The following is a 17,028-nucleotide window of genomic DNA, read 5'->3' on the forward strand; positions in this document are numbered from 1 at the left end:
CAATTGGTGTTCAAGAAGCAGCCCATAAAACCCTAAGCTCCTCTCCTTCATCCTCTGAAATTATCTCAAGACCTGTATTCCCCCAGATTTTTATGTTGTTAGAATTATAGTCAAGAATCTTGACAAAATGTTTGAGTAAAATTCCTGTTTTACTAAAGGTACTTCCTTTTACTTATGGTCTTTGTAGTTCTTAACATCCAATTTTAAGTTTTTTGGTTAAATCTGAAATGCCTTAGTACATGGGCTGGTTAAAGTGTGCGTTGCAAGACATTTTGTGTCTTTGAACTTCTATTTTTATTTTCTCATTTTGATAGATTGAAAAACATTATTTAAAGCTTATTCTTGCCAGGCCTGGAAGCCTTTTTAATTTTATTATGTATTTCCCTGTGTGTGTTATTTCCAATAACATAGATTGTCACTTACTAATTATACATATCCTAAGAAACTTTATCTGATTTTCTTTAAATGTTAGTTCTCTTAGGAAATGGAAAAACATTGGTCTGTCAGTTTTATAGATATGACTCACCAGGGGAGATGCATTAAGAAGAAAAATAAATATAGGTAGTCATTTTCCTAACTTTAGTAATGCTAAATCTGTCACTGATGGCATGAGCTATCCTTCAGGTGTTAAAAGTAATTTTGCTGAATCATAGCTTGTGGCTTCATGTCCCTTAGGGTTTATAGCAAGGGCACGATTATGCCCAGTTTTCCCTCTGTAGAGATCCCTTGTTATCATGCCTGAGTATGTCAGTTTTTTCCTTTTCTAATTATATTTTGCATTTAAAAAATAGAAAAAAATCTGTCTTTATGATATAGAAGTTGCCAGGGATTTAAATCTGTCAGCTTCTTAGCTAAATGTTTTATACACAGCATTCTCCTAGCAGTAGGGACAAGAAGCAAATGTCCTGGTTACCTTGCCTGCAAGGAACTTAAAATTTCATTGGGGAACAAGTGCAAACACATGAAGCAAATGGGAAAATAACAAAGAGTATACAGAGAGTGTGATAAGCTTATTGTGGGAGGTATATAACAAGTACAGTAGAAGGGAGAGATTGGTAGGCTGCAGCCTCTGGGAAGACTGAAGTGTTTAGGAGGAGAGAGGTCAAATGACACAGTAGTATGCCTGGAACAAGATTGCCTGAGTTCAAATTCTGGGTTCACCACTTAACTGGCTGTGTAACCTGGGCAAAATTACTTAGAATATCTTTGTGCTTCTGTTTCTTTGTAAATTGGGGAAAATAATATCTACCTCATAGGTTTGTGAGGGTTAAATGAAGTAAGACATTCTAGGTGTGTAGGCCAATGTGCCTGCCATGCAGTGAATTTCAATACATTTTAGCCATTCTCAAAACTTTGTTGAAAAGGTAAAACTCCTTCATGAGGAAGTTAAAAGAAGGCATCAAGCATTGGAACCTTACATGGTAGACAGAATTCAAATACACAGTGAGGTGAAAAAAACTATCTCAAAATAATATTCATAAGCTATAAGGTTTTTAGACTCATGTCCCTGGATAAAACACTTAGAAAATTATAAATAGAAACCAAAGTTATTTTCCTTTTCCATATTTTAGTTTATAAGTTTAGCAAAAGCTTATGCTGAGTTTTGTTCAGTTTTCCTCAGCCAGAGTTCCTTGTACAAAAAAGATGTTATTTTCTATAATTAGCATTTGCTAATAGCTGAATTCTTAAAATACTAGGTATGTTAGAAGAGGCTTAGTCCAAGCAAAATTTTAACAAAGTTAGTATTGATTTTTTAATTTTTTTTATTAAGTGGCTGTTGGGTCAGGAGATAGAGTGGGTAAAGTTGGAGTGAGGGTGGGAGGAGGGTTGCTAGTTAAATGGGAGTTTTGTCTGAGTATTGTGTGAGGATCAGTGTAGAATGAATCTAAAAATGTTGCTAGCAGTTTGTAGGGAGGAAGAGCATTGCTGTATTGAGGTTCCTGGTGGTAACCTGGTGAATTGAGCCCATGGCTGCCTGAGGGTTTCATTGATTACTTGAAAGCTTCTGACCATGACCTGGTGCCATTGAGACATCTGATCTGAGAGTCTCAGCTTACCAAAATGGATCACTTCAGTGCAAGAGTGGCTGTGGCTGCTGCCTCTGATTAGCAGAAAATAAGATAGGTGGCTTCCTGGAAGCAGAACTCCCAGGTATATACATGAAGATAGGGTGCTCTGAGCAGTCTGATTTGTATTTATTTAAATAAAATTTCTTTTGGTACATGATGTAGCATTAAAATGACAATAAAAAAATACTAAAAACATCTGGAGTCCCACTATTCCAGGAGCTTCTTTTCTCCACATATTTCCTTTCAGGTTTTGTCTTGAGTCATTGGTACTGAAAGATACTATAGCAGCATTAAGATTTTTAAAAATGAAAAATCTGTATTCTCATTATTTTAGCTTTATTTCATTGCATATTTTACATTTTTCACCTACATGATTCATAACTGTTTCCAGAGGCATTCACAGAGTATACTACATTGAATTTCTGCTTTTTAACATTTACTTAGGATTATGTAAAAAAACTTTTTTTGTCTCCTTGTAGTTAAAAGAATATAAAATTTATGAGTTCATATTGGTTCATGCCTGTACTGTGTTAAACTGTTATCCTATGTTAAACATGTCTGGTTATGTGTGATAGTTCATTGTGGATTGTATCTCTTTCCTCCACCTCTGAATCTAGAACACATTGAGAAATACAGAAGCCAGACAGATGGAAACAAAAATTTAGTTTTATTCTTCCCTATTGGAGAACATGGTTGGTTGATCTGTGGCCAAATGGACATCCAAAGTTTATGTAGGATGACTTACCTAAGAATTAGAGGTTGCAGAGGAGGCATTCATACTCAGAACCATTTTTTTTTTTTTTCCATTTATGTAGCTTCCTAATAGGTGAACCCCATCCGTTGGAGAAATGAATGAATGGTGAATCAGCAGATGTTAGGCTCTTGCCACTCACCAGTCAGATACATTACTCCTCTGGTAGAGAAGAATAATGAGGAATGATTGAAGAGGTCAGCAATGGAAATGAGAGATCTGATTCTTCCCTCTTCACTCTGGGTTTAGTGACTTAACCCTGAAGTTAGCAGGGGTATGGGAGTAGTGACTGTGCCATCTTGGGGAGATCAATAATATGTGATAGCAATTTTGCCTTTACCTTCATGAAGAAAGACTCTGCTCTTTTGTGTGTGCTTCTGGGACCTGTGGAGAAGGCTCTGAAATAATAAAAAAAATTAAGTAAATTATGTTGAACTAAATAAAGTTGTTGATATTCTACTATTTTTGACCTCCAGAAATGGCAATTTTATTTTATTATGTTTTTTAAAAAGATTTATTAATTTTAGAGAGAGCATGTGCTCGCATGAGGGAGCACAGAGAGGAGCAGAAGGAGAGAGAGAAAATCTCCAGCAGACTTGCCACTGAGCACATGGTCTGACGTGGGACATGATCTCAACAACCCTGAGATCATGACCTGAGCCTAAATCAAGAGTCGGACACTGAACCAACTGAGCCACCCAGGCACCCCCACCAAAATGGCAATTTTACATGAGTCAATCTAGTAAAAAGAAGTTAAAGATTTTAAACCATCTTTCCCTGGGTTAACCATTCTTTTACCTGTTTGTTATTCTCAGTCTCAGCCAGATGCCAGTAGAGTTTGGGTTCTTCGAGCTGTTGCAACTTGGATTGAATCTTAAAGTTTGAATTAATTCAACCAAATCTTTGATGTGTCTCATTTTTTAGTGTGAAGAGCTCATTTCGTGTTACCTGCTTTACATCCAGTCAGTTTGGAAATGTCAAGTAAAACTCCTGAGCTTTTTGCAGTTGTTGAAAAAAATAACTCTTTGCATAATTGAGTGCATACTCAATTCATACCAATGACCACAAATTAGCAAAGACCACAAACTTAATGGTAACAGATGGAAAAACGGTAAAACAAAATATTCTTGGTGTCAGTCTTGCCAGTTGCCCAGAGTCCATGGCCTGTAAATTTAAACTTATTTGGGAAAAGGTGCCTTTCAGGAGATTGTTTATGGCACAGTGTTTATTTATATTACTGGGGAAATAGGGATGTGCGTCATATTTTTTGTGTGTGAATGGCATTTGAGCTCTGTATTTTGGTCAAATTTAGGAATTCGACATGGTTGCAGCTACAGTGTTGAGGTTTCTTTTTGAGGGCCCTTTCTTTCCTAGGCAGTATAGTATAAACCTCTGAATTTCCATTTACTTTTATTTTTTTTTTAATAAGAAGGTTTTATTTATTTATTTTTTTTAAAAAAGACTTTATTTATTTATTTATTTATTTGTCAGAGAAAAAGAGCACAAGTCAGGGAGGGGCAGGCAGAGGGAGAAGCAGGCTCCCTGCTGCAAGGAGCCTGATGTGGGACTCGATCCCAGTACCCTGGGATTATGACCTGAGCCAAAGGCAGATGCTTAACTGACTGAACCACCCAGCCATCCCTCCATTTACTTTTTTTTTTTTTTTTTAATTTTTATTTATTTATTTGACACAGAGATCACAAGTAGGCAGAGAGAGAGAGGAGGAAGCAGGCTCCCTGCTGAGCAGAGAGCCCGATGCGGGACTCGATCCCAGGACCCTGAGATCATGACCCGAGCCGAAGGCAGAGGCTCAACCCACTGAGCCACCCAGGTGCCCCAACCTTCCATTTACTTTTAAGTCTTACATTCCAGGTACCCCTGAGTTGAATTGAGGGTGAGCATGTTTTTTACTTTTCTTTCAGTTATCTTCTCTGCTTCTTAAAATCATTCTAATGTTTATTACTATTGTTTTAAAAAATTATTCTAATTTTTCCTTAATTTATTGAACAAATCTATTTTCCTGGAGATAGATGTCTTAAAGTATGGGTCTATTAAATTGTCCTCTTAGCTTTTAGGTTTCAGTAATTTTATTCTACCTCTAAGTAGAAGCTTTGTTTCCATGGTAAATGGGACCCCTGCACTTATTTGCCTGTTGGCTAATAAAAGCTACTGCCTTTCTCAGGATGAAGATATAGTTTAGGTCTCCAGTATCTAAAAAGCAAGGATCAAAAGTTAGGCTCCTTTTGGGTTCACACACAGTTCAAAATAAGATAAAAGGTGGTTGGAGCTGGTAATCTAATGCCATTTAACTCTGCTGCCAATGGCAGATTAAAGGTAGAATGCCTCTACAACCATTATAACCATATAATAACCATATAATCTTCCCAAATGGAATATTTTGTGAAAAGTTAAACTAAAAAGAATAAAAATTATATAATTTTTTGGAAATCTACTGATTAGACAGAAAACTGGTTTTTTTATATAGGTGAACTTATTAAGCAGTTGTTCAAACATTTCTTGAAAATAAAATTCTAGGGGGGACCTGCCTGGCTCAGTCGTAAGAGCATGTGACTCTTCATCTCGGGGTTGTGAGTTTGAGACCCATGTTGGGTGTAGAGATTACATACCTACCTACCTACATATATACATAAACAATTAACTAACTAACTTAAAAAACACCCCAAATTCTAAAAAATAAAAATAACTTAGGTCCTTAAAACCTGGCAGAATTTTACAAGAACAGAAAACTACGGACCAATATCCCCTTGTGAACATAGATGTGAAAATCCTCAACAAAATTTTAGCAAATAGAACCCAACAGTGTAATGAGATTTATTTCATTTGCAATGTTAGTTCAACATTTGAAAAATCAAACAACGTAACTCACCATAGTACACTACAGAGTAAAAACCATATAGTCATCTCAGTGGATGCAGATTAAGTATTTGACGAAATCTAAAAAAAAAAATTTTTTAAAGAGAGAGCAAGAGCACATACTTTCCTTGGGGGGAGCGGGCAGAGGGAGAAAGGGAGAATCTTAACCGGGCTCCATGCCCAGCACAGAGCCCAACCTGGGGCTTGATCTCACAACCCTGAGATCATGACCTGAGCGAAGATCAAGAGCCGGATGGTTAATTGACTGAGCTATCCAGGTGCCGCTAACATCAATTTTTGATAAAATCTCTGAGCAAACTAAAGTAGATGGCAACAGCCTTTATCTGACAAAGAACTTCTACTAAAATCCTGTAATTAATACCATTATTAATGGTGAAACACAGTGTTTTCTAGCTAAGATCAGGAATAAGACCAGGATGTCCTTTCTCATCACTTGTGTTCAACATTGTTTTGGAGGCTCTAACCAGTATAATAAGGTAAGATAGGTAGAGACAGACAGATGTAAGTAGTATCCAGATTAGAAAGGAAGACGTAAAACTATCTATTTCCAGTTGGCATGATCATTTATTTTGATGGAATCTGTAAGAGAGCAGTTAGAACTAGTTAGTGAATTTATTAGCAAGGTTACAGGATATGAAAAAACAAGCAAAAATCAATTATATTTTTACTTATTAGCAATAGTTGGAAATCGAAGTTAAAAAAATAATTTACAATAGTATACAAATGTGAAATACTTTTTCAGAAAAGATATATAAGATCCAAAAATGGAGAATTACAAAATGTACTTAAAGAAATTGAAGAACACCTAAATAAATGGAGAAATAATGTCCCACTCAGGATGAACTTAATATTGTTGGGATGTCATTTATAATTTGGTGTAATTCCAGTAAAGATCCCAGTCAACTTTTTTTTATATAAATTGACAAGCAGATTGCAAAATTCACATGGAGATGCAAGGTGGGTAGAATAGCTAAAACTTCTTTGAAAAAGAAGAAAAAAGTTGGAGGACTAATACCTGATTTTAGAGCTTATTATAAAGCTACAGTAATCAAGACTGTGTTATTGCCACAAAGATCAAAAGAGCAGAATATCCAGAATCCAGAAGCAGACACACACTATGGTCAAGTGATTTTGACAAAGGTACAAAGGCAATCCAGGAGAAAAAAGATGGCCTTTTAAATGTGCTGAAACATTTGCAGTACTATATGAGCTTAGATACAAACTTTAAACTATATATAGAAATTAGCCCAAGATGGATAGCCCAAGATAGACCTAAATGTAAAGCTTTTTTATACTTTGAGGAAGAAAACACAGGAGGAAATCTTTATAACCTTGGGGTAGGCAAAGATTTCTTAGATATGACACCAAAAGCGTGACCCATAAAAGGAAAAATTGAGAAATTGGACTTCATCAAAATTAAAAACTTCTTGTCTTCATAAGAATGAAAGGACAAGCCACAGTCTGGTAGAAAATGTTTTCAGATCATTTATCTCACGAAGGACTTGTATGCAGACTATGCAGAGAACTCAAAATGGAATAATAAGAAAACCCATTTTTTGAAAATGACAAAAGATTTGAACAATTTGCTTCTCCAAAAAAGATTTACAGATGGCAAATAAACATGCAAAAAAAAGGCTGAACATCAAAAAAAGAAATGCTCAACCTCAGTAATCATTAGGGAAATGCAAGTTAAAACCACAATGAAATACCACTATGCAACTATCTGAATAGCTAAAATTTGAAAGACTGGCCATACTAACTGCTGGTGAGGCTATGGAACAACTGAAATTGAACGTAAAAATGGTACAGCCACTTTAGAAAACACGCTAGCTGTATATATAAAAAAAAAAGATCTGCATATATAAATATGTGTACAGATGTTCATAGCAACTTTATTTCTAGTAGCTAAAAATTAGAAACAGCCCACATCAACCCATCAGTAGGTAGGTGGGTAGACAAATTGTGGTATAGTCACATTATGGAATCCTACTCAGCGTAAACCACTGATATGGACAAATGTCAACATAATCGATTAAAAGAAGCCAGAGTACATACAATATGATCGCTATTACATGAAATTCTAGAAAATGCAAACCGCAGGAAGATCAGTGTTTTTTTAGGGGCAGGAGGAAGGGATTACCTAGGGGTATTAGAAAACATTTGGAGCTGATGGGTGTGTTCTTTATCTTGATTTTTTTTTTTTAAAGATTTTATTTATTCATTTGAGAGAGAGACAGTGAGAGAGAGAGAGCATGAGCGAGGAGAAGGTCAGAGGGAGAAGCAGACTCCCCATGGAGCTGGGAACCCGATGCGGGACTCGATCCCGGGACTCCGGGATCATGACCTGAGCCGAAGGCAGTCGTCCAACCAACTGAGCCACCCAGGCGTCCCCTTTATCTTGATTAAATGTTTTTATTTTTATTTATTTTTTAAAGATTTTATTTATTTATTTGACAGAGAGAGATCACAAGTAGGCAGAGAGGCAGGCAGAGAGAGAGAGAGAGAGGGAAGCAGGCTCCCTGCTGTGCAGAGAGCCCGATGCGGGACTCGATCCCAGGACCCTGAGATCATGACCTGAGCCGAAGGCAGCGGCTTAACCCACTGAGCCACCCAGGTGCCCTTGATTAAATGTTTTTATAAAGTTGCTTGTGACCTTTTTCAAAATTGTACTCTCGATTGATTTATCTGTATGAGACTAGGTTTTGTTTTGTTTTTGAGATTTTATTTATTTAAGAGCGAGAAAGAGGGACCACAGAGAGAGAAGCAGACTTCGCTGCTGAGCAGAGAGCCCAGAGAGCCTGATGCGGGCTCTGTCCCAGAACCCTGAGATCATGATATGGGCTAAAGGCAGACGCTTAACCAGCTGAGCCACTGGAGACTGTAGTGTTTTTATTTATTTTATTTTACTTTTAAGATTTTATTTGTCAGAGAGAGAGAGCATAAGCAGGCAGAGTGGCAGGCAGAGGCAGAGAGAGAAGCAAGCTCCCCACTGAACAAGGAGCCCGATACGGGACTCGATCCCAGGATCCTGGGATCACAACCTAGCTGAAGGCAGCAGCTTAACCCGTCTGAGCCACTCAGGCTCCACTCCACTCCACTCCAACTGTAGTGTTTTTAAAGATATAATTCATATACCCTGTAATTTTACCTTTAAAGTGTACAACTCAGTGGTTTTAGTATATTCAGTGTACAGCCATCCCCACTAATCTTCTTCTTCTTTTTTTTTTTAATTAATTAATTAATTTATTTATTTGATAGAGAGAGATCACAAGTAGGCACAGAGGCAGGCAGAGAGAGAGTGGAAGGGAAGCAGGCTCCCTGCTGAGCAGAGAGCGGGATGTGGGACTCCATCCCAGGACGCTGAGATCATGACCTGAGCCAAAGGCAGCGGCTTAACCCACTGAGCCACCCAGGCACCCCCATCCCCACTAATTCTAAAACTTCTTTATCACCCCAAAAAGTAACCCTGTATCCATAATCACTCCTTTTTTCTCCCTAATTCCCTCAGCTCTAGGTAACCACCAATCTATTTTCTCGCTGGATTTGCCTATTTGGGACATTTTATTTAAATCATACATTACGTGACCTTTGTGACTGATTTCTTTCACTTACCATATTGTTTTGAGTGTTCATCCATGTTGTAGCATGTATCAGTACTTTATTCTTTTTTATGGCTATGTAATATTTCATTTGTATGGATATAGTACTATACTTTATTCACTCATCAGTTGGTGGGCATTTGGTTGTTTACAGTATTTAGCTGTTATGAATAAGGAATATTTGTGTGTAAATTTTTGTGTGAACATATGTTTTCTTAGATATATAACTAGGAGTGAAATTGCTGGGTCTTCTGGTAACTGTTTAACTTTTGAGGAACAGACCATAGTATTTTAAGGGATGCTAATGTGATTATGGTTAGCTAATAGCAAATTCTGGAAAAGTACTGTCCATCCTGTTTTTTATATTGAAATCTGTAAATATTTCAGCATGGGTGTTTTCAGAAGTATTTGTCTTTTTACCTCCATTCAGAGTAACATTTCAGTTTTTCAAGCAAAAATTGTCAAATAAACGGTCTCTATGAATCTTTTGGCTGTTTCACCAAAACTTTGTAATAATGTTCTCTGGTTTTACTTATACATAAGCCATGTGCTGAATATCCAGTTTTATAGATAGGTTTTTTTTTTTTTTTTTAAACCTCTTATGCTTGTCTAAGTTTGCTCAGAGGCATATAGCCTGAAGCTGTTCTTTTCCTTAGTGTTGATTTAGTATAAATTTGTTTAGCACACTTTGTATCCTGTGTTCTGGGGCCAGTGTGCACTGTTTGGGACAAATACATTGTTTGCACTAATTGTCAGTTTCCAAACATATACCAAATACCTCATGCTTGTGTTGCAGCTGTTCCTAATCTTTGGCTCCTTTAGAATTTTTGTATGTATTAGATGTGATAACAATTTGTATAATTATCAATGCAGATTATTATGCTCTTGGTACTTGATTTTTCTTCTAGTCAAAATTCTCAAATATTTAGTTTTTATGTTAATTATAATGATTGCTTTGAGAGTTCTTTTCTGTGAGCAGACTTTGTGGAACTTTATTCCTACAGTAAGGGTATTGTACATTTCCTGTATTTATGTAAGTGAGTTGGATGATGGAAAACATGGAAGGGGTAATACTTTTTCACTTATTAAAGGCAAGTACAGTTTTGGATATTTAAAAGTTGCGTTTACTTTGGAATTTGGGGTCAAGAAAAATGTTGTGTTTTAGACCACTTTTCAGACTAGAAACCAGTAATCTTTACTAGGAGGGGGAACTGTCACTAGAAGGGGAGATAAGTCTGATGATGAAGTACAAATGGCAGTTAAAGTGAAAGGTGCTTTATTTCACTTTTAGTGTGCGTATTATTTTTTGTTCATCTGGTTGGACATCAGAAGTTTTTGGAAGTTATTAAAAAACAGTGTTGGATGGGCGCCTGGGTGGCTCAGTGGGTTAAAGCCTCTGCCTTCAGCTCAGGTCATGATTCCAGGTTCCTGGGATCGAGCCCAACATCGGGCTCTCTGCTCCTTGGGGAGTCTGCTTTCTCCTCTCTCTCTCTGCCTACTTGTGATCTTTGTCTGTCAAATAAGTGAATAAAATCTATAAAAAAAAAAAACAGTGTTGGGAGAGTATGGGAGAATGAAAGTATGGGAGAGTATGGGAGAATGAAAGCTGTTATACTCTGAGGAGTATCAATTGGTATAGCCCTTTGGTGGATGGCTTGGTGTAATCTAACAAAATTTAAAATGCTTATACCCAGTAATTCTTTATCTGTGCTACAGGATATCCATATGAAAAAGAATGATTCCTAATACATTTTATGGGGCTAGGATAACCTCATAGCAAAACCAGACAAGGAGAGTATACAAAAGGAACATTAGGGGCTAATTCACTCATGAACATAAGATGCAGAAATTTACCCAAACCCCAGAAATAGAATGCAGCAATGTATTATAAAAGCCAGCTTGTGTTCATCCTAAGAATTCAAGGTTGAGGGGTATGTGGGTGGCTTGGCTCAGGTCATGATCCCAGGGTCCTGAGATTGAGACCTGCATTGGGCTCTCTGCTCAGCAGGGAGCTGCCTTCTCCCTCTCCCACTGCCTGCCACTCTGTCAAATTAAAAAAAAAAAAAAGAATTTAAGGTTGGGCTAATATTAAAGGCTAGAAGGCAGTGATGTTATTTTAAAGTGCTGAAAGAAGAAACTGCCAGCCAAGAATGTAAAATCTGGCAAAAGTGGGGCGCCTGAGGGGCTCAGTTAACTGTCTGCCTTCATTCGGCTAAGGTTGTGATATCCAGGGTCCAGCCCCTGAGTGGGCTCTCTGCTCAGTGGGAAGTGGGGTGTCTGCTTCTTACTCCTCCTCTGCCCTGCCCCCGACCCTGCCTGAGCACTATGCAGTCCTTCTCTCAAATAAATAAAATTCTTTATTTTGGAAAAAAAAAACCCTCTGGCAAAAGTATCTTTCAAGAATGAAGGAAAAATTAAGACATTCCCAGATAAACAACATTTGAGAGAGAGAGAGAGAGGAGAAAGCAGGCTCCCTGCTGAGCAGAGAGCCCGATGTGGGGCTGGATCCCAGGACCCTGAGATCACGACCCGAGCCGAAGGCAGAGGCTTAACCCACTGGGCCACCCAGGTGCCCCTCATTTTTTTTTAAAGATTTTATTTATTTATTTGACAGACAGATTATATTCACCAAAACTTTGTAATAATGTTACAAAGAGAGAGGCAGGGAGCCTGCTTCCTCCTCTCTCTCTGCCTGCCTCTCCACCTACTTGTGATCTCTCTCTGTCAAATAAATAAAATCTTAAAAAAAAATGAAATCCATTGAGGCAGAGGTTTTTGTGTTTTTTTTTTCAACATCTTATTTACTGCCGTATCTTAAATAGTTCCTAGAAAGTACAGAAAGAGTACATGCTAAACAGGCATTTATTGAATGAAAGAATATGTGTGTGTTAACACGGAGATATTTAAAGATTGGAATTCTACACACTAAATTAACTTCTGAGTAGGAGAGTAGAACTGTATTGCACTTTGTATTTTATATTCTGCATTTGCATTTTTGTAATATATTTATTATGTATTTTTTTAATTAAAGGAGGAGGAAACATCTTTGTAAATCAAGAAGCAAAATGTAAACTGGAAAAAGATGACAAAAAATAACATTGTTGACAAACCTAAACAAACTCCTTAATTTCAGGAATTAATTTGACAAGTTATTAGATGTTAGGTTGAGACTGGAGTTTGGTCTGGAATCAGATCAACTTTAACATGCAGCTGGGCTGGTATCCCTTTCTCTGAATGTTTCTAGAGGAGACTGTTGTTAGCATGGGTCTCTGGAAGAAATAACTAGTCTTGAGCAGATGGGCTGTGAGGATTTTAAGACCTAAGATCTTGTGCTGAGCAGTTTTGTGTCCCTGTTATTATATATACACTAAATAATGTGTTTTCTGTTGGACTTAAAATTTTGAAACAAAATGAAAAGACCAGGATGTAACCAGGGTTATGTACTTGGTTGGATATAGTAAAATAAATAGTAGTCTCTCTGAAAATACCTGGTATACAGGTAAATACAATTTAAATTTGGTGGTTTGTTTTTTCCATGCAGTCTTTGTTGAATAATTCCAAACACCTCCCCAACCCAACCCCCCCAACACTCCCACACACCCAACAACACCTTTGTAATGATAAAATGTGTACAATAGAATGGTCTTATCAAACATTCCTGCGCTGCTTTGGTAGGCTTTGACAATGCCACTTTCTGATGCAGCTTCTAGATAATAGAAGTATTTTATAGACCTCTGTCTCTACTTTGTGGTAATGGTGCTCTTTAAAAAGTGTGTAAATACATCCATTTTATTTAAACCTTAGATAATTACATAGTAGAAATGTGGATGTTATTTGTGACAAAGCACAAGAATATGATGATCTACATGATTATGCCTAGGACAGAAGTCCATCATCATGTCTGGCTCGCATTTTTACTTCAGAAGGAGACACTGGCCAGAGGCATGTGGACATGAGATCAGTGTTAAGGAAAGGGTCCCTTGTTTCTGTATGAGGAAAATTAACTTTCTCAGTGTCTAAGTGCCTCTCCTGCACACACATACACCATGCATGCCCTTGAAAGACATTTTTTTTTCTCCTTCATGAAACTAGGGAAACATATACGTCTTTAGTTTGGAGCTGCTGAATTTCAAAGTGTTAAAAACTATTCCAAAAAAAATTTTTTTCCTCTTTTTCAGTATTTATTCTTTATCATTTCCTCTGATCTTGAAACCAGTAACGTGTTGTTTATTTCTGGTTTTTTACTAGCTCTGGGAGCATTTGGACCACACGATGTTTTTCCCAGATTTTAGACCATTTCTAAGTAGCAATCCACTGGACCAAGATAATAGAGCCAATGAGAGGGGTCACCAAACTCACACTGACTTCTGGGGACCAAGCCGGCCTCCACGGCTGCCAATGACTCGAAGATACAGATCACGAGGAAGTACTCGACCTGATAGATCCCCAGCTATTGAAGGGTGAGTTTTTTATTTAAGTTTCTTTAAGGGTAGTTTCAATGACGGACGTACTGGCATAATCTAATCTCTATAAGGTTCTCATACTTCTTACCTTTATGGACAAGATGGAGGTATAAAAACAGAATGAAGGTGAAGTTAAATAGAATGTCTCTTTTCAGCTGCTACCACTTAACAAATGATGATGAACTAAAGGATGCCAAAACTAATGATATAGGTCTCTGGTTAATTTTATTAATGTCTTAGATTAATATATAGGTGATATATTTATTTATCGGAAGATACTGAAAGGGAATATCCAATATATTGGGTGACGTTAGGATTCAAAAAGACCTCAGTAGACTGAAACAATGGACTTAATATGAAATTTCATAGACATAGATATAGCCTAGGGGCTCCTGGGTGGCTCAGTGGGTTAAAGCCTCTGCCTTCGGCTCAGGTCATGATCCCAGGGTCCTGGGATCGAGCCCTGCATTGGGCTCTCTGCTCAGTGGGGAGCCTGCTTCCTCCTCTCTCTCTGCCTACCTCTCTGCCTCCTCGTGATTTCTGTCTGTCAAATAAATAAATAAATAAATCTTTAAAAAAAAAAAAGAAATAGATATAGTCTTGTGATGATAAAAACATTCATGCAACAAATGTTTATTGACTGTCTTTTATGCTGGAACACTTCTGTTAGACATTGAGATACAGTGGTGAGCAAAACAGATGCCGGCCCTTGATCTCATAGAGCCCATTTTGTAGGAGTAATAAACATTAATTTTTAAAAATGTTTGCCATATGCATGGGATTGAACTTCATGCTTTATCTGCTTATTTAATCTATATGAATTAGTAGGTGCTATTGCTATTCTTTTTTTTTTAAGATTTTATTTATTTATTTGAGAGACAGTGAGAGAGCATGAAAGGGGAGAAGGTCAGAGGGAGAAACAGACTTCCCGCAGAGCTGGGAGTCCAGTGCAGGACTCGATCCCAAACTCCTGTAACATTATATGAAGGCAGTGGCTTAACCAGCTGAGCTACCCAGGCACCCTGCTATTGCTATTCTTATTTATTTTTTTTTTTTTTAAGATTGATTTTATTTATTTATTTATTTATTTGTCAGAGAAAGAGAGAGAGAGAGTATGCACAAGCCAGGCAGAGCGGCAGGCAGAGGCAGAGAGAGAAGCAGGCTCCCTGCTGAGCAAGGAGCCCGATGCGGGACTCCATCCCAGGATGCTAGGATCATGACCTGAGCTGAAGGCAGAGGCTTAACCAACTGAGCCACCCAGGCATCCCACTATTCTTACTTTAAATTAAAATAAACTAAGACTCAGAGAAATAAAATAACCTGGATCAGTGGTAGACCCAGGATTTACTTGAATCCTGGGATATATGAATCCAGTGCTGCATGGCAGCCACTAGCCACACGAGGTTATAAGGATTTAAATTAATTAAAAGTTAATAAAACTCAGAATTCTTTAGTCATAGTAGCCACATTTCCAGGGTTCAGTAGCCAGAGATTGCTAGTAGTTACCATATTTTACAGCACAGATTATAGAACATTTCCATTATCTCAGAAAGTCCTGTTGGACAGTGCTGTTCTAGAACCTACACTCCCTCACATACATACACCTTCCACATTTTACTATTAATAGGTTACTATACTTGCTTTATCACATATCTATCCATCTATTTGTCCATTAGTTCACATTATACTGTATGAATTTCAGGGTTAGTTGTAGACATTTCCTCTTAGGACAATGATAGGATATAAGGAATCTGATTTAATGGGATTGTCTAGGACAAAAGCCAAAAAATCGCAGACCATTGTAATGATATATGGTGCTGAGATGCAAATCTGTGCCAATTAAACTGCATGTAGATTACTTTCCTTTCTCTATGTGGTATGGACCCCATTGTTGAACTCCTCAGCTACAGTTCATCTATAGTTTAAAACTCTTGTGCACTTATTTTCTCCCACCCACTAAACTGCCAATTTTGGATCAGTGCTGTGGTCTGCGTTTTCTTTGCTCCTCCCCTAAGGGATGGCTGAGTATTGCTGGAGGAAAATCATTAATATTCCCATTGGTGCCCTTACAGCTGGCAAAGTGTGTTTAATCTCCATTAGACTGTCAATGCTTTTGATTAGTCTTTTAATTTGCATTCCCCTCAGGAAATATTTTGAACTTCTGCCAAATTTGACTCCAGATTTCCTGTCTGGTAGCTGATTCTCAGCAGCTGACTTGTATTCTTCATTTTAGAAAATTGGAGCCTCAGATATGAACTACCAAAAACCCTGGGTCAGATTTTTCTCCATTAATATTTATTTCTCCTTCCAGTCTCCTGAGATGAGGTATCCTTCCTTTGTTTTCAAAATAACTCCATCAGTTCATGTTTCTGACTCATTCTTTTCCTGTTTCTTCTGAGATTTAGTTTCATTCATTTTCATCTCCTTGCTTTCTTTCACCTCTTTGCTGCTCCCCCACCTCCCACACTTTAGCAGCTTGATTTTCAACTCTGGCTGTACATTAGTGTCTCAGGATATTTTTTAAAATCCTGATACCTGGTCCCTTTCACCAAGGATTCCATTTCAGATATTCTGGGTGAGATCTAAACATTGATAATTTTAAAAAGCTTCTGCAGTTATTCTGATTGTAGCGAGTTGAGAACCATTGCTTTAGTTACTGCCCAATCTTATTTCCTTCCTTTTCCAATAAAATTTCCTGAGAGGAGTCTGCTTTTACTTTGTGTACTTCCTTATCTCTCATTATTCCTGTACCACTGTAATCTGGTCCTCCTTCATTAAAATCCCCGTGTTGCAGGGGTGAAGACCCAGTGGGTACTTCAAAATCTTTATTGTATGGGTCTAATGTACTGAATTCGATATTTTCCCCCCTTGTGAAATTCTCTACTTTTCTGACTTCCATGACAGTGAATTTTCTTGATTTACCTCTTCTCTCACTTTTCCTTCTAGTGGATACTTCCTAAATACTGGTTTCCCAAGGTGTTTTCTTCATTCTGCTTTTCCTTACTCTGCAACAGGGTTCTTGACTTTGGAGCTTAGTGACTTTGTTGGGCTGGGTAATTCTTGATCATGTGGGGGGCTCTCCTGTAATGTTACATTGTATAGCAGCATCCCTGGCTTCTGTCTACTACCTGTAGTAACCCCCCTTATCCTCCTAGTTATGACAATCAGAACTGTCTTCAGACATTGCCAAATGTCCCCTAGGGAGCAAAATTGTCCTTGGTTGAGAACCACTACTTTATAAGTTCTCTCTG

General features: G+C 37.6%; 1 protein-coding gene across 2 annotated transcripts in view; it reads left to right on the plus strand.

Moving 5' to 3' along the window:
• The window catches only part of RNF115 (ring finger protein 115), a 71,626-nt gene that overhangs the window by 26,210 nt on the left and 28,388 nt on the right, over window positions 1–17,028 (plus strand). For both annotated transcript variants that reach the window (XM_032360780.1, XM_032360781.1), the window contains exon 4: window positions 13,563–13,774. In XM_032360780.1, the coding sequence (XP_032216671.1) occupies window positions 13,563–13,774 (212 nt within the window). The remainder of the gene's footprint in view (window positions 1–13,562; window positions 13,775–17,028) is intronic.

The sequence above is a fragment of the Mustela erminea genome, chromosome 10, assembly GCF_009829155.1.
Source record: "Mustela erminea isolate mMusErm1 chromosome 10, mMusErm1.Pri, whole genome shotgun sequence".
In the NCBI taxonomy this organism is placed as follows: Eukaryota; Metazoa; Chordata; class Mammalia; order Carnivora; family Mustelidae; genus Mustela; species Mustela erminea.